The sequence below is a fragment of the Equus przewalskii genome, chromosome 3, assembly GCF_037783145.1.
Source record: "Equus przewalskii isolate Varuska chromosome 3, EquPr2, whole genome shotgun sequence".
NCBI lineage: Eukaryota > Metazoa > Chordata > Mammalia > Perissodactyla > Equidae > Equus > Equus przewalskii.
The window spans coordinates 54,725,468-54,747,021 of NC_091833.1; the positions used below are offsets into that span (position 1 = coordinate 54,725,468).

The 21,554-nt window shown below is 41.6% G+C and overlaps 1 protein-coding gene across 3 annotated transcripts in view; it reads left to right on the top strand.

The window, feature by feature from the left end:
* The window catches only part of RASGEF1B (RasGEF domain family member 1B), a 701,851-nt gene that overhangs the window by 128,938 nt on the left and 551,359 nt on the right, over positions 1 to 21,554 (top strand). For all 3 annotated transcript variants that reach the window (XM_070614553.1, XM_070614551.1, XM_070614552.1), the window contains 2 exons: positions 14,303 to 14,385; positions 15,655 to 15,722. Coding sequence is in view for 2 of the 3 variants with exons in the window: in XM_070614551.1 (XP_070470652.1) it covers positions 15,665 to 15,722 (58 nt within the window). In the remaining variant the exon portion in view is untranslated. The remainder of the gene's footprint in view (positions 1 to 14,302; positions 14,386 to 15,654; positions 15,723 to 21,554) is intronic.

The window sequence follows — 21,554 nt, forward strand, 5'->3', positions numbered from 1 at the left end:
TTTCTAAATTTTCCTTAGGACAATCAGAAACAGTCAAAGTGGTTCCACAAATTCAGGTCATATAAAGAGAGGATAAATGTATTTGTTTGTTCAGAGGGCCTCAAATGTATGTAGAAAGTATAAATAGAGACTATATAAAAATATAGTTATATAGTGTGATAAGTTTGGCCCACGTCTAGATCCTTAGGGCTGAAGAAACTTGAGAAAGATCTATCCTGTCTCATTTGACAGGTAAGGAAAACGGATCTCACAGCATTAAGTGACTTGCCGAAGATCACCATGCTTACATGAATTCAATATGTAATTAATGATGGTTTTGCTTCCTTCGATACAGTGAGGAGATAGTGTGGTACAATTATCAGAATCCCCCTTCAGGACTGAAGCCCTTATTATCCTAACTACTAGGAGTGTTGGCAGTGGCCAGTTCCCAGCTGAGTCCCTCTCCAGGGACTTGCCATTAGCTGCACAAAGCCTCTTTACCCAAGGTCACGCTCTTATCCCAAGGGCAGCTCGCATCTGATGATGGGTGTCTGGTTGATGCAGAGGTATAAAGGCCTGATCCCTCAGCCCTGACTGAGACAACTCTGAAGGGCCAGTAGAGTCAGCTAAGCCTTTGTTGTCCCTGCATTGTGGCCCAGTGTCTCCCTCTGCCCACTGCCGCTTCCCTCCCTTCCCTCCAGATATTGATCCTGAGAACAATTCCTAATAAATGCCCTGTATGCAAACTCCATTTCAGAGTTTGCTTCTCAGGGAAGTGGACTGTGACATACGACAAACCTCTGGGAGATATTTTGGATCACTGGGTCTTAAAAAATTTGTACCATGAAGTTTGAACTGACGTCTTATTTTTTTATACTCTTTATAGATTTTCTTAGAGAGTAAACAGTGGTATAAAAAATGATTCTATTAACTCAAGTTTGAATATATATGTATTTATATTATATACAAACACAAACATATTTCTGGTAATTTTGCAGCATCTTGTTAAGGACTTTAATTTGGAAAAGATATATCTTATTTATAAATTTTTTTTATTCCTTCCTTTCTCATTCAACAAATTCACAGTCATTATTAAAGGGAGAAAAAAAATTCCCTAAGTTTTGTGTTTGGGTAGAAGGGAAGGCTGATTGGTGGGAATCAGGAGATGAAAGATATTTATGAGCTGATTTTATGGAAATTAAATCTGAGGACTTAAAGAAAAAAATGCAAAAAATAAAATAACAAATATCCATGTATCTATTACCCAGAATTAATATTTGTTAATCAATTGTCATATTTTATCTTTTAAAATATGAAATAACATGTTACAGATAGAGCACGGAGGATTTTCTCCTAACAACATGGCAGACCCCCCCAGTCCTGTCTGCTCTCAGGGGTTGGCTGAATCGCCAGCCAGACAGCAGCAGAGCTTTGACACCAAAAACACAGACCTGGTAAATGTGGACAGGAGCCATGTGTCAGCATTACTGGGTAGCATCAAATGAGCAGAGGGATGAAATATGTTGAAAACAGAACACACCTTCCCTGAATATGGACAGTCACCATAATGGAGTCAGGAAGGTACAAAGTGAATTCCAGACAGTGAAACTTCAGTGAACAAAGCCTTTGGGAAATAGCTCTTTTTATACCACAGCCAGTAGTATTTTAAGAGTCTTCAAAATTTGTGGAGATTGAGTGGCTTGTGTAAAGGGGTTTGGAATTCTTGATGAATTCATAAACAACTCCTCATTTTCCCAAACAAGTTTCTTCTCCTTCCTTGTTCCAGTAAACCTATTGCTGAGTCACATGAGTCAGAAACCTGGGAATGTCCCTAGAATTCTCCTTATCTGACACGCCCGAACAATTTAGCCTTCTGAAGAAGCCGGTCAGATCCACTCCTTACTTTTTCTGCTTGCTTCTCCCGTCCTTCTTTGGAATCCCATCAGCTCTGGTTGGACTATTACAGAAGTCTCCTAACTGGTGCTGATGCCTTTAATCTTGCTCCACTGCCACCTGCCCCACGCCACCTCAGACACAGGATTTACACTGCCACCAGTGGGGTCTTCCTAAAATGCAAATCTGGCATATCATTCATTTTTTTAAAAACTCTTTTTCAGTTCCCCACTGCTCATAAACAGAATTCAAGCCCCTCAGTGAGGTAGTCAAGCCCTCCACATCCTGGCCACTGGCCTTCAGCTTCATGCAGCATCTCTTCAGGCTTCACACTTCAGATTCCAGTAAGGCTGCATGGATTTTATACCTCCACACCAAGTATTTCACGCCTCCATGGCTTTGATCATGCCTCTTCCTTGTCTTGAAATATAATCCTAGCTCCTACAACTTCAGTTGGCTAACTCCTGCTCATACTTCAAGACTCAACATTGGCGTCCTCTCCTTAGGAAGGCTTCCACAATTTCTTCCAGCATGGCACAATTTCTGCTGTCTGTTTTTATGTCTGCCCCTCTACTCTACTGTGAACTCCAGATTCCATTAAACTCTGCATCCCAGTGTCAAACACAATACCTGCACTTTGTCAGTGCTTCTAAATGTTTGTTGACTGTCAGATCAGTGCAGCTGGGAAAGAGATTGAACTGCTAGTCAGAACACCAGGTGGGTGGCGAGACCTGGGCAGTATGTGGACTACATGTTGCTGGATGGAGCATCAGTGAGACTAGCTGGGGCATCTTGAGCATAGTCATGTCACCTGCAGTGGTCTCCTCTCTAAGAAGGAGGCAGAGGATTGGGCACCAGGTTTGTTTTGAGTCTTTGCTGAATCTCTGAGAGCCTCTTGGGCCCACATGGGCTAGATCACTGGAGGTAGGAGGTGGGAGAGATAGTATAGACTTCATATCATTGGGCAAGTGGAAGGGAAAGGTGGAGGTAGTGGATAGGACAAGGTGTTGCTAAGTATTGTGGGAATGCACAAGAACAGTAGCAAATTTTTCATGGAAGGGACTGATCAGAAGACATCTCCTTTTCTTCATCTTGTTCCTCTTCTGTTTCCATTCTTCTCTTTCATTCACTTCCCTTTTTATTTCTCCTTCTTCTTCTGCCTCTTTTCTTTAATTTTGGCAGACATCTGCCACCAATCTTCCTCCTTTGCTGAGGAAGACTGACCCTGAGCTAACATCCGTGCCCATCTTCCTCTACTTTATATACAGGACGCCTACCACAGCATGGTTTGACGAGCAGTGCATAGGTGCGCACCTGGGATCCGAATCGATGGACCCTGGACCACCAACGTGGAACGTGCGCACTTAACCACTGAGCCACCGGGCCGGCCCCCCAAATAACCTTTTAATAGTAGTGGCATAGAGAAAAAAGGTAGAGAAAAATATGTAGAAGTGCAAAATAAATTTAGGCTCAAAAGGAGGGTTGAAATTAAAGAGATTACAAGTAAAATGGTTCATTCATTAAATTGGGCATCAACAGCCTTAAAACCAATTGTAAATCAAGCACATGCATTATGTGAGGCATATTGTCTTGGTGCATAAATCTAGTAACATTATTACTGCTAAAATAAAGTGTAAGTTCAAGATACTGGCTTATGAACCAAAATAGGAAATATATAATGTTAGGTGATATGGCACAATGCTTAATCTCCCTCAGCCTCTGTCAAGCACGCAATAAGTATTGAGTTTATTTGGTCATTTGCGGATCAGAATTTGCATAAACTATTGATGACTTCTTGTGAATACTTTGAGAAGCTAAAGACGGATACTAAACTTCCGAGCATTTATATCACAGGTAAACCTGGTAGGGCTGGAATGAGACCATAGTAGAATTTCCATGCTGTTGAATTTACAGTGTCTTTGCTTGAAGGAGTTATTTTCTGTGTTTAGTTTAAGATACGTCCACAGGCCAGGACATCGTTTCAGCCTTTTTACTCATTCTTTCTCACAATGTGGGCCTTTGACCTGCATTAGAAAAACCTGAGGTGCTTGGGGCTGGCCCCGTGGCCGAGTGGTTAGGTTCACATGCTCCGCTGCAGGCGGCCCAGTGTTTCGTTGGTTCGAATCCTGGGCGCGGACATGGCACTGCTCATCAAACCACGCTGAGGCAGCGTCCCACATGCAACAAATGGAAGGACCCACAACGAAGAATATACAACTATGTACCGGAGGGCTTTGGGGAGAAAAAGGAAAAAAATAAAATCTTTAAAAAATAAAAAAAACAAAACCTGAGGTGCTTGCTTTGGTCCAGATTCCTGGCCCCCGCTCAGATCTACAAGATCAGAATACCAGAGAGTGGGTGCTGGGGCTCTGCAGTTTTAAGAAGCCATTAGTGCCCATGTAGAGCCTACTGATTGTGCATTATGAAAGTGATGGTTAGTATTTGAGTAGCATGGACTGAAGTGGTGACATAACCTGTAAGCTCTAAATCGTATTGGATGGAAGATGAGCTTTGCTGTCAGATATTGTTAAATTTCAGTCAGAAATTGTGGGTGATACCATTCATGTCACACAAATGGCAAAGCAGGTGAACTTCTAGGGGCTGACCTAGCGGTGGGCAAGGTCTCTTGGGTGGCTGTGGGAAACCCTTCCCTGGAGAGATGACAAAGCAGCGGCTTGAACAGTGCCCATGACCTTGGAGGGGCCTCCGCCAAAGGATCTTAACCACAATTGAATTTGACTGCCTGACTCATGCATGGGAGGGATTTTTTCAGAGAATAATCCTGACCTTGAAAAAACCACACAGGGAAGTGGTCTGTTTGTAGGTTGTGAATTGCATCCGAGCTATAGCCAAGTTTGTCTGCTATTCTGTACAACTCCTGAGCCTTCAGCTAGCCAGGCCTTCTGCCACCGGCAAAGCAGGCCTGCAATAAAGCTGTGGGGCCAGATGCACGGGCAGCCCGCCCACTCTATCTTAGCGCATGGAACAAAGTCATATCATGATCTCTCTTCATGGCTTTCAACCCATTTGGTGATATCCCAGAAGTATTTAAACATATTTTCCTGCTCTGATTCACTCCCTCTTCTGATAACTTAGAACATCTATACCTATTATATTATTTCTGTCCTTAGCAATATAATGCCTAATAAAGAATGTCATTGGTAAAAAGCATTACGTCTGTGATGTACTCACATGACATCTTAGAAAAGTTGTTGGATTTATTCCAAGAATTTTTCAAGTTAGCATTAGGAGTATGTGAATATTCACTACTGATTCTAAAAGCTCTTGCTTCTCTATTGTACCACTCAGATTCCTTGCTATGGGACCGAGGGAGGTGTGGTTCACTTATTTTGGCTCTGGGTGTTCCTGTCTGGCTATGAGGTAAAACATTTGCAGTTCCCCTAAGAACTTGAACATGCCACCATCCTGACCTCACAGAGAGCCCAATAGCTCTGCCCCTGCACCAGTCTAGGTTAGAAGCTCCCCGCAGACCTCAGGATTGTCCTGTTTATAACACACTTCTCTGGGCTCCAGCAGGCTGTCCACACTTAGCTGGGAGGAGGATAAAGTAAGGCAGAGAGCAAAGGGCCTCTAACTCAGGGTCTCTGATAGTTTTCCCCATTGGTTCCTGGACTCTTGTTTTTATCTCTGACCTTCCAGACTCTGGACCTCATCTTTCTAGAGCTGTGGCATCTGCCGGTGCCCCCCAGCCTTACCTGACCCCTCTGGGATGCACCCTTGTAAGACTGATTCTTGCAGCCTCGTACGCCCTTTGCCTCTCTATCACTGGCAGTATCTGTCAGATATCCACCTGGCAAAGCAGGCCTCTAGTACTGACCCTTCCTGGCTCCCCAGATTCTGTTTCCACCGGAATCTAGAACTTATCCAGACCTGGATTAAGCTCTGTGTGGGCAGGCACTATGTCGGTTTGCTCACTTCTGTATTTCCTGTAGCAAGTACTAAATAAATACTGGCCAAATGTGGAATGAAGCTGTAAACAGACTTTGACATTTTAAAAAGTAAGTATACATTATAGGATTGGGAACCTAGAAGGAAAATTATTTGAATAAAAGACATGAAAGCTATGATTCTCGGGGCTGGCCCCGTGGCCGAGTGGTTAAGTTCGCGCACTCTGCTGCAGGCGGCCCAGTGTTCCGTTGGTTCGAATCCTGGGCGTGGACATGGCACTGCTCATCAAACCACGCTGAGGCAGTATCCCACATGCCACAACTAGAAGGACCCACAACGAAGAATATACAACTATGTACCAGAGGGCTTTGGGGAGAAAAAGGAAAAAAATAAAATCTTTAAAAAAAGAAAAAGAGTCTCTTCAATAAATGGTGTTGGGAAAACTGCACAGCCACATGCAAAAGAATGAAAATAGACCATTCCCTTACACCATGCACAAAAATCAACTCAAAATGGATTAAAGACTTGAATGTAAGACCTGAAACTATGAGACTTCTAGAATAAAACATAGGCAGTACGCTCTATGACACTGGTCTGAGCAGCATATTTTCAAGTCCCATGTCTGACCGGGCAAGGGAAACAAAAGAAAAAATGAACAAATGGGACTACATCAAACTAAAAAGCTTCTGCACAGCAACGGAAACCATCAACAAAACGAAAAGACAACCTAACAATTGGGAGAAGATATTTGCAAACCATATATCAGATAAGGGGTTAATATCCAAAATATACAAAGAACTCATACAGCTCAACAAAAAAACCCCAACAATCCAATTAGAAAATGGGCAAAAGATCTGAACAGAGATTTCTCCAAAGAAGATATACAGATGGCCAACAGGCATAAGAAAAGATGCTCAACATCATTAGCTATCAGGGAAATGCAAATCAGAACTACAATGAGGTATCACCTCACTCCGGTCAGAATGACTATAATTAACAAGACAGGAAACGACAAATGTTGGAGAGGGTGTGGAGAGAAGGGAACCCTTGTTCACTGCTGGTGGCAGTGCAAACTGGTGCAGCCACTATGGAAAGCAGTATGGAGTATCCTCAGAAAATTAAGGATAGATCTACCATATAATCCAGCTATCCCACTTCTGGGTATTTATCCAAATAACTTGAAAACACAAAGGCATAAAGATACTTGCACCCCTATGTTCATTGCGGCATTATACACAATAGCCAAGACGTGGAAGCAACCTAGGTGCCCATCAAGGGACGAATGGATAAAGAAGATGTGGTATTTATACACGATGGACTACTACTCAGCCATAAGAAATGACGAAATCCGGCCATTTGTGACAACATGGATGGACCTTGAGGGTATTATGCTGAGTGAAATAAGTCAGAGGGAGAAAGTCAAATACCATATGATCTCACTCATAAGTAGAAGATAAAAATGACAAAAAAAACCCCAACACATAACATTGAAGATTGGACTGGTGGTTACCTTTGGGGAAGAGGGGGAGGGGGGAGGGCAAAAGGGGTGATTAGGGTCACATGCACTATTAGGGGATGCACTATAATTAGTGTTCGGGTGGTGAACATGATGTAATGTATCCAGAATTTGAAATATGATGTACATCCGAAAAAAATAAAAATTAAAAAAAAAAAAAGAAAGCTATGATTGTCTTTCTCCTGTTCACAATAATTCCTGTGGTTCACTCTGTTATCAAGAGGTATTTCCTATATTCTTTTCAGCTCTTAGGAATAACAGGGAAAAATCACTGCCATTCCAAAATACTGACTTAATAGGATTTCTCCCCTTAATATGAACTGTGCACTGAAGAAGGGCAAAAACCTCTCCGAATCAGGGACTCAAACTGAACAGTTCTGGGGCCTAAAATCTAGAAGAGGCCACTGTAATTAACGTTCCTGACTCTGAAATGAACACTTTTCTTCCTTTTCCGTCCAAAAAGTCAAATATCATATGCGCCAACTTTTCTTTTCTTTTCCCTGTTCAGTTGGCAATATAGTTCTCTCCAATTTAAGGGATCAACTTATTTATTTATTTAAATTGAGGTAACATTCGTTTATAACATTATATAAACTTGAAGTGTCCATCATGATATAAGCCAACTTTTCCGCCAAAAATTCTTGATAAATGTTATTGAACAAGAATGGAATCAATAAATACATATTTTTTTCTCATCCCAATTCTTATTTGCTGTAAAATAAGAAGAAAAATCACTTATGATCCTACTGCTTGTCTCCATGTTCCCTCAAATTGGAATATTAGTGTCTTATGTGAATGAAAGCCTGAGCTGAGCCAGCATGATGCTAATTAATTTACTTATTTACTTATCTATTTACTTACTATTTTTTAACTTCTGTCTTGGCTTGCCTTCTTGGTCATTGCAGCTCGTCAAGTGAACTCCTGGGGCTGGTATTACTGTGAAAAATTTTCATGGGCCATTCTCTTTGAAAATTTTATTCTTCCTAAATAGAAGGAACTAGAAAAGGTAAATACACCCTTAAGATAAAGCCAAACTTTGGATAAGAACATATGTTTTTACATAGATTTTGAAAGAGCAGAATGTACCTTAAGATGAGAAGAGCCCAGCAAATGCTTAAGTTGGTCTCTGGTGTGTGTACATGAGGAGGAAAGATGGACAGAGAAGAGATTCCAATATCTGACCTTCGGCAGTTCCAAGGGGCCAGCATCATGGTAGTGGTCAGCACTGGTACAGAGGTATAAGTTTGTTTGCAAGTGTTCCCTCCTCTGAGCTTCTCAGCAATCTTGAGATGTAGTCGGATGGGCAAGATGGTTCACTAACCTCATCTTCTACCTAAGAAATGGAAGTTCAGAATGTTGCTATATCCCACTCAGCAAGTATGTGGAAGAGTTGAGAATCAAACCTGGGTCTTTTGACCATAAATCTTGCTCCTTTCCATTCACCCCTCCTGGAGTGGTGACTGTTCTATGTTCTTTTGGAGCTAAGAGCGGACCGACGAATCTCCTTAGCCATGGATTGCCTGAAGACTGGTATGGGTGTGAGAGATTTGCTTGTTGTGCACTTTTGTTTTTGGTTTCTTATTGTAATATTTATTCAGAATGATTTACCTAGCATAGTGTTGTTTATTAGGTCCAAATTTCTGAGTAAATATTGGAATTTTACCTACCTGGAGTTTATTCAAGTAAACTAATATCTTTGATATAAACATAAGTCAAAGCTACAATAAAGAGAAATTTGAAGCATGTTCAATGGGTTTGGTTTTCATTCTTTGGATGCCTTTTACCTGGGCTGTTGGGTTTAAATAGTGCCATAAATCATATTGTCCTCAACAGAAAGTAGGATGGAAGCCTCAAGGAATTGCCAAAATATTTGGTTTTCCTTTTAAGCTCCTCACTGATTGTGAGTTTTACTTCTTTTCTATTGGAGGAAGAGGCATTAAAGCAGATTTCCTCTATAGCTTATTCTTGATTATGCTTGTCCACAATTCCTCACCTGCAATTCTGAATTCCAAACAGTTCTGAAAATCCTAATTTATTTTTCATAAATTTTGGTGCATACTTATTTGGTGGAAATTCCAGAGCTAAACTGAAAGGAGTTTAGGCTTTATTTATCTCATTTTAATGTGGATATTTATGTGTTTTGCTGCAGAAATATTAACACAAAATGTTCCCCAGATCCCATGTAGTGTATTACCTAATAATAGTTTCATAAAATCTGAAAAATTCTGAATTCCAAGATGCATCTAGCCCCAGGGGTTTCAGATGAGTGATTGTAAACCTCTTCTCAAGAAGAGAGGGGAGTTGTGTGAATAACATAGAATAATGGAGAAGCATGAACAGTAGACTACAGCCCTTTCACTCACATTGGTGCCTTCCCTGATGGAAGATTACACATCTCCTCCCTGTTGAACTCATGCACACCCACGTGATTGATTTTCTTTGGCAAATAAAATGTGAGCAGAAGAGATGAGTCATTTCCAGGCAAAGCTTTAAGTGCCAACATGTAGCTCTCCATTTTCTCTCCCTTCTGCCATGAGCTCAGCAAAGTTCCAGATAAAGGCTGGAGTCCATCAGCGTGGATGCCCAGTGAAGCCTGGCATAGAGCTGTGGCTGATCTGCTCTGGAGATGTAGCATGAATGAGAAAGAAACCTTTGTTGTTCAAGCCTCTGCAGTATAACCTACTCTGTCTTCACTGACATATGCAAAATCAATGCCTTCTGGGATGGAACCATCCATTAATGTAACATCTGTGGGCCCCGACACAGTTAATGACCAACAGTCAGTGTCTTCTAAGGGTTCACAGTCCAGCTATAGAGATGAACAGTTAAGAAGGAGATACCAAGTCAGGCCTGGCCTGCTACACTGCCACACTTTCTTCCCCACCCCAGTGTTTGGTTCCATACCTAGGCCCAAGGCCTAATATCTCCTGATGTTACGTATCCAAATACGTGCTTGGATATTAATGCACATTTTTCTTACTTTGCTAGATTTAACAAATTACATAAGTAATTCATGTTTATTATAATAAACTATACAAAAGTGTATAAGGAAAAAGCTTATTCTGTCTTCCTCTTTCGTCTTCCAATGGTGTGTATCCTTCCATACATTTTTCTATGCTAGGCAAATATATATAGATACATAAGGTCACTTTTTGATATTTTCCTACCATGAACATTACTCTGCCAAGGACGTCTATTCAATTCAGTTATTAGCTCTAACTAGACAATTAATTCTTTTAATTATTAATAGCCTCTTTGATTGAATGCTGACTATGTCCACATCACTCTTGTAAACACTTTATTTAATCCCTTTGTCAACTCTGTGGAGTAGGTACTGTTATTATCAGCATTTTCCATTTGAGAAAACTGAGACCCAGATAAACTGAGTAATTTGTGAGAGTCACGCAGATTAGGAGGTGGTAGAGTAAGAAACCGAGGCAGTCTCACTCTATACTCCAAGCTCTTCACCTCTAAGTTATATTGCTTCTCTAATTGCATAATAGTCTGTGAATGAATGGACAACAATTTATTCAACCATTTCCCTATTGAGGGAGATTGAGGTGATTTACTTTTTTTCTCTTTTTATTTTGGTATCACCAATATTGAAATAGTAACACTGAAATATATACAGACACTCTTTTCTCTGTTGAAAAGAGTCCCATGTTAATTTCTTCCTAATTTGGAATAACCCTATCAACTCTGGCAGTCTCAGTCCAGGTTAGGCAAGGGGTCCTGGTTATAGTAATTCATATTCCAGTGACCAGTTAGGAGTTCTTGTTTCACCAGATCCTCTGAGCCTTCCACACATCTCTCTAGTATGGAGCAGAGTCGAGAGCCCTGTTTAAGTCAATGCAGCTTACATTTAGAAACAGGAGGAAGTGGACTGTAAGGGATTATCTTCTCCTAGATGTGTCAGATGCAATCACACCGCATGGATTTATGAAGCGGAGTGAAATATTTGTTTTGATTGCTCACTGATTAAGAATACACTCTAGTGCACAATCTTGACAGACATCTAGGGCAACTACCCTTACTTTAAGAATCTGGGTCAGGGTTGCCCAACTTCTTCTAATTCAGCAGTCTCATTTCATTAAAGGATTATGCAAAGAAACCTCAGTTGCGTCTGTACAATTGGCTGCTTCATCTTTGGTATTTAATATTGCAGAAGCCCCAGCAGTTACCAATGTCATTGTACACTGATTTGTAATGTCTTCTTCCTCATTGTTCAGTATAGAGTTTGGAAAAGCAGTTAGCTGGGAGTCTTATGAAAAACAGACATACCTAGGAAAAGGGGACATATAATTTAAAATAATTGACAAAGATATTCAGGATAAGGTGTTAAACAAAACCCTATATGTTGGAGATGCTTAAAAATGGGGTTTTCAAAAACCTGAAAATTATTTGGATCAAAATAATTAAAAATCTCAAGAGGTGTGTTTTAAAAATTTAATCTAGAAGCACTGCAGGGTATCTATTTGTCAGCAGATTGCTACGATGTGCTACCATATGAAAATTGGAGAGTGAAACAGATTTGGTTACTTCAAAGCAAATCATCCAGTGAAATTCAGAGAAGAAAGTCATAGCATAAATTGGGAAGTCTTGTGTTTGTGGCTGGGTAATGTCTTTCTGTGTGGGGTAGGGAGTAGGGTGGATAAGCACATGGTCTCCTTTAAATTGTTGGGTGTTTTTTTTTAGTACAACATAGGCTTTAGGGTAACCAATAGTCACTCTATACAGTGTATGTTTGAAAGAAATGCATTCAAGAGCTCACAAATTGATGATTGTATATCAACAAGTAAGAACTTCTGCTTTCAAAAGCAAAGCCTCTCATCGTCTCTGTCCTGAAATGTCAGTTTGTCTATTTCTCTCCTCAGCAGCCCTCTTCCTTTCTGTTTGCGTTTTTATTGATGGAGGGGAAGGGCACAGGAGCATTTACGGAGGAAGCCTCACTCTTAAGCATGGATGCAGGCTTCAATCTGTTCTTTCACTCTGTTCCTACAGGGGTGGGGCATGTGACAGATATTTTAACCAATGCTCATTATCTTACATTATCTTGAATACCACTGTTTTCGCCAGTGAGAGCCTGTTTCTACATCCATGATGGTGATTAAGATACTGCTAATTTCACCAGTGGAGCTCTATCTCTGAAATTCTTTGTGCTCATTAGCAAAAGCACAGGTGAGGACCAAGATACGAATCCCTGAAGGGCAAGTAGCAGTAGTGCCTCTGGTGTGTGGGCTTTTACCCCATGAATATGGATTTCTGATTAGGACAACTGACTGCCTCTTGTGTAAAGCCTAAGCCAACTCACACATTATTGTGTCCCATTGTCTATGCTGAAGATTTTAAAGTAAATTATGGCCACTTAACTGTGATGGACCTAAGCAAGGCTTAAACTCAGCTGCTCTCCATCTTATTTCTATCTTTCTATATTCATTCAGATTTTGCCTTTGGCCGCATACTTATTCCATTTCTAGCTCAGCTCCTGCCCTGGTTTCACTCACGATGATAGTTCTCTTTTTATACCTAAGTGTATGAAAAAGTATGGTTACTTTTTTGAGTGATCATTTAGGTTACTTTATTTACTATTGCATTGTGCTAAAGGCAGTGAGTTTTGGCCTGAAAGATGCAAAGCTCTGTCTGCCAAAAGAGAAAAAAAATGACGTTTCCCCTTGGTGTGGAATGCCTTCCACCTTAATGCTTTGGGGGCTCTGCTTCCTTCCACCTGTAAAGTGAAGGATTTGGGCTGGAATAGCTTTACCTTCCCTGTGAGCTCTGATAGTCTGAGATGGTCTTCCTTAAGCTAAACCTACAACAGCCTGTGAAGCAAAGCCATGGAACAGGGCTTGCATTTTAAAGGGCCTGCTGAATTGGTATGGGTGTTTTCCCTTCTGACGGTGAATCAGAGAACTCCAGACATCATTATTTGATAATCCAGCCAGCTCTGTTCCTGTAATGACTAATGGATGTGTATGCTGTGGTGCCAAGACTCTGCTATAGGTGAGGCATCCTTTAGACCAGGAAGTACATCAAAGGGAGAATCCATGGGATTCAACTGCCTGCCTTCAGTTTTTATGCAGTCATTGATCAAAAAAACATGAAGAGTGTAGCACATCTTCCCATCTTTGCTTTTAAATTGAGTTCTGCTCTCTCAGCGGGTTGCATGATTTGTTCAAGGCAGCAGAGACTCTGCCTCTGAATATCGAGGGTTGTTTTAAAAGGAATAATTGGCTGGTGTAGACGTCTATATTTAATCTCAATTTAAATATTATTTTATAATAGGCTTTTGTTTCAATGTCCACTTATTCTTTACTGGTAGAGTTATTCCTCATTACACAGAAATTCAATATAGTGAAACTTGAAAGAAGAATTTATAGGTACAGTATTTATTCAATATGTGGTACCTGTTGACTGAATTCAAGGAATGTGCAGACCTCTTGACTGACATTCTAGTAAAAGGACTCCTTCATTTGTTCATTTGTTCCTATATTCTGCTTGTTGTTTTTCTCTCTGTTCTCTCTTCTTCAGTTTCCATGATTTTGCTCCTTTTCAAAAGGGAGCAGCTTAGACATGTGCTTGGGTACTCTCTGAACCGACTATCCCCTAGAAAACATGGGAAAAGAAGATTGGCAGAAAATGGCTGCTTTTTTATCCCAATTTTATTTTTCTGGATAGTTTAGTTCAACCCTTTGCTTTTCCTATAAATCAGCAAGCCATCAGGTCAAGCAAAGAAAAGCCATCAGGTCAAGAACACTTACAGTCACATTTTGATTATTCTTAATTTATCAGAAAGTAAAAATTTAAAGATATACTATTATATTTTTTCTATAGCCTTAAAGTGTAGTTTTTATTATATTTTAAGCCAAACTTACCTCTCCCCACCTCCCTCCCTCATCCTTAGGAATAATATGCCTTTCTTTGCCTCTTCTTGCTGATTCTAAAGAAATCTCACGACACCATGATTCTCACTTCAATTCATGTTGGTCAATCTGTTTCCTCTTTCAGGTCCGCTCTTCAGCTTTTTCCACTTTGTTCTGTGCCTTGGCAGTTGGACAACTTCGTCAGGCTCCCTTACCCCCTGGTTCGAGGTTGGTTTTCCCAATGGGGTGTTGGCAGGCTGTTAGAGGGAGGGAGGAGACTGAGGCCTGTGTATTTATTGCCCCTCCCCTCTCTTTGAGTGTCCAATCCATTGACTGCATTTCTGGACTATCTTACAGATTCTGTAAAATGTCCCTCTCTTCACAGCCTCTTTGTTGCCAAATTCCAGCAGCCACCTTGCCCCTCAGGCAAATGGGTATTAGCAAGGACCACTGATACTAACTCTGCATTATCCCTTGATGTTCCCTACCCCCTGCACCCTGTTGTAGACAGGCCCTTTATTAAACTTTCCTCAAGTTATTAAATTGGAATGTGCCATCTGTTTTTTGCTGGGGCCCTGACTGATAGAATAATTCAATGAATGCTTATTTTACTGGGAGGTAGTATGGTATAATGGTTGTCTTACATTTGGCATCAGACTAATCTAGGTTTGAATACATCCCCATCACTTGCTGTTTGGCCAATGCCCAGTTAGGTAAGCATGCAGGATAGGTTGCAGAGGAACTGAAGAAAAGACCTGGAGATGGCAAACAAGACATATAGGTTTATTGGGATTTACTTACAGGGAATGTCCAGTAGCGGCTGGCTGGATGGAAGTGTGCACCTGCTACCAAAACTGTGAGAGACACATGCTTAAGTAGGCAGAGGAACAAAGGCTGCATGCTTGCCAAGGGGCAGGGACCTTGTATGACCTGCATTCCAAGGACCAGAGCTCCCCCTGGAGGGCCTCCATGTTCCCTCAGACTCCAACGGTCTTTGTGCTAACTGTCCCATGAGAAACAGCTGGGTTGGCCAAACCCAGAACTATTATCAACACTCATCATGAGTGTTGGTGTGTAGCCCACACAAGGGGCTTCAAGGATGCATGGCAGCTGTTAAAAGGCATACAGGCTAGTTCCTTTACACTTACTAACTCAGAATGGAGATTATTTAACCACTCTGAGCCTCAGTTTTCTCAAATTTAAAGTGGGGATGATATTACCTACTTCACAGAATTGTTACAAAATATGTGTGAGTACTCAAAATGTTAATTATTATATTAGTTTAAATATAAATTAAAATGTATATAATGTTTTAATTTCCCCTCAATTTACACTGAATAATTTCCTCACTGGTAAGGCTTGAGCAACTACAAAGCAGTCATTTTTAGTTCCTCTACACTTTGTGCTGTGATCTTTGTGTTTCAAGTTATGGGAATACCCTCTTCCCTTGCGCCCCACAAGTTCCTGCTTGTCTAAATGACACTTTGTCTCCCACAGATGGTCCTGGATGCTCTGGTCATCTTACCGCAAGTCTGTGGAACTTTCAGATGACTCTTCTTCAAATGGTGAGTGTTAGACATAAGGGGTCCCTGGTGAAGTGAAAATCTTTGCTGGTGTCTTAACTCTGCGCATTGGCTGCCGACTGCTCAGGTACTCTGAATCGTTGGGTAATCCACTGCTTTACAGGATAGCTATTTTTTGTTTCTATCTTCTTTAAACTATATCTCTAAATTGTTATGAGAGCACTGGCTAAGCCCAGAGAGGTGTTTCAAGGATTAGCTGATTGATTATTTTAAATGCTTTGAAACTGGCAGATAGTTTAGTAAGAAGAACAGGCTAAATAATTTTTGCAGGCTCAATGGGAGTACAAAGTGTACCAAATGACTCTTCTAATTTGCTTTGGTATCTGGTAGGACTTGCTTATTGTATAACGTGTCCCATCAAAATGAATTATATATGTTATTGCATTTAAAACATGACCTGGGAAATGCTTTAAGATAAAAAGAGATGTTTGGAAAATACACAAAGCTTTTGTCAAATGGAGTTTCAGATACTGAAACCACTGGGATTTTTTTGATTCCAGAGAAGCCCTGTGACACGTGACTCAGTAACATTTGTTTTTTGAGGGAAATCAGGAAAGATTCAGAAAGGAGGAGGGTCTTGAGTTGGTCTTTAATGACAAGTGAAATTTGCCAAATGAAAAGAGGTGAAGGACTTTCCAGACAGAGGGGAACAGCACATGAAAAGTTTCTCTCTCCTTGTTTCACTGAAACATCTGTTAAGAGTTTCTACTTCCTCTTTTTCTAGCTCTATCTTATTCTTTGCACATAGTAGATATTCAATTAACAGTTGTAAGAGGATAGTAGTGGGTGGTGAGATTATCGGCAGTGATTTCAATTTTGTTCATTAGATTTTTCTTTATTTTCTGTAATAAATGTGTCTTTCTTTTGTGATTAGAATATTCTAAAATATTCAGGGAATGGTTGTCTGAGTCTGTGGCTGCATTGGAGTTGAAGATTATTGTAGTCAAAGAGGTCGGTGAACTTTGGGCTTCAGGACAGTTGTTCACCTGGTCAGGCAAAGGCTCGAGACTGTGGCAGGTATCACTGGAAAGGAAGCTGGAATGGTAGGTTGTGATCAGAAATTTGGACTTTACGTTGCAGACAGTGGGAAACCGTTGAAATGATTAGGCAGGGGAGTGCTGTGCAGAGTCCTCTGGCAACACTGTAGAGGTGAACTGGCTGTGGAAGAGATTGGAAAGAAAAGGACCAATTGTGACACTTTTATAATCCAAGTGGAAAGTATTGAAGGTTTTCGTGTTTGGGTAGGGTTGGGGAGAAGATAATGAATGTGGTATTAGACAGGACAGATTTGAAGTGTCTGTGAGCTAGTCTACAGGAAGGCCAGTAAATATTTGGAACTCCCCAAGGTTGAGGAGTCACCATAAAACATTGCTGCCACCAGAGACCTTAGAGACTTGGAGGAGAGGATGCTGTCTGGAAACCCAGGGGGCCAGTGAGGAACAGGCACAGCGTGGTCAGAAAGGCAAGAGGAAAACAGAAGAAAATGGTGCTGTAAAAACCATCAGAGAAAAGGAGGGAGAGGTGGTTCAGAAATGAGTGATTATCTAGTCAGGGAGTAGATTATTTTCCTTTCTCCAGACATATCTCTTCCCCCCTGCCTTCAGGTTTCTACTCAAAAGACATCTTTTTGAAAATGCCTTCCCAGCCCACCTACTAAAAACAGTACCCTTTATCACTCCATTCACCTTCCCTGAGCACTGTTTCAAAGATTTTATCTTTTTCCTTTTTCTCCTCAAAATCCCCCAGTACATAGTTGTATATTCTTAGTTTTGGGTCCCTCTAGTTGTGGCATGTGGGATGCTGCCTCAGCATGGCTTGATGGGCAGTGAGACGTCCACGCCCAGGATCTGAACCGGCGAAACCCTGGGCCGCCAAAGCAGAGCACGTGAACTCAACCACTCGGCCACAGGGCCGGCCTCCCCGAGCACTGTTTTAAAACATAGGTTTTACTATTGTTCGGGTATAGTGAGGCTACCAGATCAGGAGATCATTGCCATTGAAAAGATAGTTTGTTACTCACAGTTCCCAAGAGGAAGGGACATGCCATGCCATGCAGGGCCGCACGGGGAAGCACCAGGGTCAGTGAGAAGGCAGAGGGAGAGGTGAGAAATGTGGTCAAGAGGCTTTATTGTGCTTTCCATGGGAAGGAATAGGCGAGGCAGGATAAGCAGGTTTAGGAGTGGCTAGTTTGAGCGCCAATGGTGGGCTTTTGGGCTTAGGAGCTGTCCCTAGCTGTCTGATCCCTGGCCCTGGGGTGATTAGGGCAGAAGACTGTAACCTGAGCAAGGTGGTTGGAGTAAGGGTTTCAGACTGGCTGGTTTGCGTATGAAAGACGTGCTGGAAGGCGAGGTGTTTACTGTCTCTAGGAGTTGGCTATCCCTGGGAGGAGTAGTCTTCTCAGGGTCAGTAGGACCCCAGAGGTGAAAACATCAGAATAAAAAGATGTGCTTAATATAAGAACCACCTAAACACTGCATGTTTATTTGTTTGTGGAGCACTTCCAGAGCTGGGGCTAGGGTGAGGTGAGCGAGGCATTCTCCTTGGGTACACAACGAAAGGGGGAATACCAAAAAACTCAGTAATCAAGGTAAATAATATATTAATATTTTAAAAAATCAAAATGAATACAAAAATATACATGATGAACAAATATCAAAATTTTAAGTAGAGACAAGATCAATAACAGTGCTGTGCTGATCCATATCGGAGCCGGAAACAAGAGGAAAAATCACTAATACAGATCTGATCTCTCTCTTTCTTTTTTGAGGAAGATTAACCCTGAGCTAACATCTGCTAACCAATCCTCCTCTTTTTGCTGAGGAAGACTGGCCCTGAGCTAACATCTGTGCCCATCTTCCTCTACTTTATATGTGGGACGCCTACCACAGCATGGAGTGCCAAGCAGTGCCATGTCCGCACCTGGGATCCGAACAGGCGAACCCTGGGCCGCCGAAGCGGAACATGCAAACTTAACTGCTGCACCACTAGGCCAGCCCCCCCATCTGTTTGATTTTTAAAACTGTTGCATTACAATTATTCAGCCTTAAAAAGAAAGGAAATTCTGACACATGCTACAATGTGCGTGAATCTTGATGCTAAGTGAAATAAGCCAGGCACAAAAAGACAAACGCTGTGTGATGCCACTTACATGAAATAGTTAGTCAAAATCATAGAGACAGAAAGTAGAACAGTGGTTTCCAGGGGCTGGGGGCAAGGGGAATGGGAAATTATCATTTAATGCGTGTAGAGTTGGAGTTTGGGAAGCTGGAAAGAGTCCTAGAGATGATGGTGGTGGCTGTCCAACGTTATGACTGTATTTAATAGCACTGAACTGCACACTTAAAAATGCTTAAGATGGTAGATTTTATGTTATGTATATTTTACCACAGTAAAAAAAAAAAAGGAAGAAAACCCACTATTGCATTAAAATGTTGCTTATCTTGATTACTGAGTTTTTTGGCATCCCTTTACATTTTTCACTTGCCTCAGCCTGATCCTGGCCCTGGGGAGCACTGTGGGAGGAGCTGGGTGGAGGGAGGAAGGTGGGGAGGGGAATCAGGAGCTGAGGTTTGGCTGTCCTCCTTCAAAGGCAATGTGCCTTTTCCACTTATTATTGGTTTCGAGCCATTTAGTTTAAATGAGAAGAGGAACTATATTGGTTAAGAAACGCAGGGCAGGCCCCGTGGCCGAATGGTTAAGTTCACGTGCTCCGCTTCAGTGGCCCAGGATTTCACTGGTTCGGATCCTGGGCGTGGACATGGCACCGCTCATCAGGCCATGCTGAGGTGGCATCCCATATAGCATCAACCAGAGGCACTCACAACTAGGATATGCAACAGTGTACTGGGGGCCTTGGAGGAGGAGGAGGGGAAGGGGCAGGAGGAGATGGAGATTGGCAAGAGATGTTAGCTCAGGTGCCAATCTTTAAAAAAAAATTCTAGAAGTCACCACTGCTGGGGTTGATTTAGTGACAGTGTAGTTGGATCTAATGTCTCTCTGGTTGTTTATTGGTTTTAGGGGAAGGAGCAGGACCATATACATCCTTTACGTCATGGAAGCTCAAACTTTTTCAGAAGCACACCTCCCAATAACTTCTTAAGTGTCATTGCTCATTCCCGCGTCAAATGGTACCCTGTCCACCAGCCGCAAAGGAGGCTGAGAAAGCAAGGGACAGAGTTGTCTAGACTGACTAGGACCAATCCTGATCCGTTGCCTGTGTCTGGGCATAGGACCTTTGGAGATTGAAGTTCTGTTAGCAGGGAAGCAAGAAGAAAAATGGACATTGTGAAAGTAATTAACCCATGTCTGCCACAGGGTCCTTGACTACTGACACCTTTCACAGAAACTAGGATTTTGGTACCTTGGCATATTTACATATTTTTTCCTCTTGCAAGTCTAGTAAGCATTTTCTTCATTGCACTGTGTGGCATCTAGGCCATTGTTTTTATGGGCTTAAAACCCTGAGCTATTAAACGGTAAGCCTGTGGTACTGCTGGGGGATCCATCCCTCTAGCCTTTAGGAATGATTAACACAGAAAGCATTAAAAATATGGCTCATGTTCTATTCAAATGACTTAGAATTGCTTGGTGTTTATCCTTTATTCCTGCCGGGCCTTCTGTCCAGTGTCCTCACCTCATCACTGCAGACAGATGACTTTCCTGGGGTGATGGGCCAGGGAAATGGATCATTGCATTTTTCTCTTTAACTCACACTGGATAAGCAATCTGCTATTTATTGATTTAGAAAACTTCCTGTCTTGGAGTTTTAAGATCCAGCCAAATGGGGTGGAGATATCTGAGGTCTTACAAGATTTCATTAAAAATGATTATACAAATTCCGTAGTCTAGATGTCCCAAGTTCAAATCCACATCTAGCATTCCCCAAATATTTTAATATGGAAGAAGTAGGTTCACTAATACTGGAAAGTATAAAGAAATGGAGAAAACATCCGAAGAATTCACATGTAAGTTGAGATGTGTGCGGGGAAGGGGGACCCTGCCTGGGTGGTGGTGGAAGGATGGTCCATGCTGATGATGGATAAGCACTTTGGGGCTCCGTATCAGTGTCGATTGCCACTTGTTTCTTCACCTTTTTCTTCTTCTGCTTCCCTGTGTTACAGTGAATTCAGAGCCTCCATTTCTGGTTCCCATGATTGCCCTCTCTAGTAAGTTTGCAAGGGAGGGTCTTCATTTTATGCAAATATAGCACAGCTGTACATTGTACCATGTTTTATTACAGATCCCTCAAGTTAGATGAGTCCTAAAGAAGTAACTTAGTCTAGAACATTTTGCCTTCTCCTTTGCAAGATCCCTCAGAGATCTTCATATGAACTGTCAGAGAGACCTTGGCAGGGCTGATCCGAACTACATTCGTTGCAAGCTAAATTTAAAAGCCCTGATAAATATATAATTGCATGTGGTGGCTTTCTAGGCAATGTACTAAGAAAGAGGCTCAGATCTGTCTTCTGGATACTTAAAATCTAAAATGAAAAATAAAGTATAGAGGAGCCAGCTGGTGGCACAGTGGTTAAGTACACACATTCTGCTTTGGCGGCCCGGGGTTCGCTGGTTCGGATCCCGGGTGTGGACATGGCACTGCTTGACAGCCATGCTGTGGTAGGTATCCCACATATAAAGTAGAGGAAGATGGGCACAGATGTTAGGTCAGGGCCAGTCTTCCTCAGCAAAAAGAGGAGGATTGGCGGCAGATGTTAGCTCAGGGCTAATCTTCCTCAAAATAAATAAATAAATAAAATAAAGTGTAGAATAATTGATGGGAGTGACTGTTCTAGTTCTTGTCTACAATGCACAGAC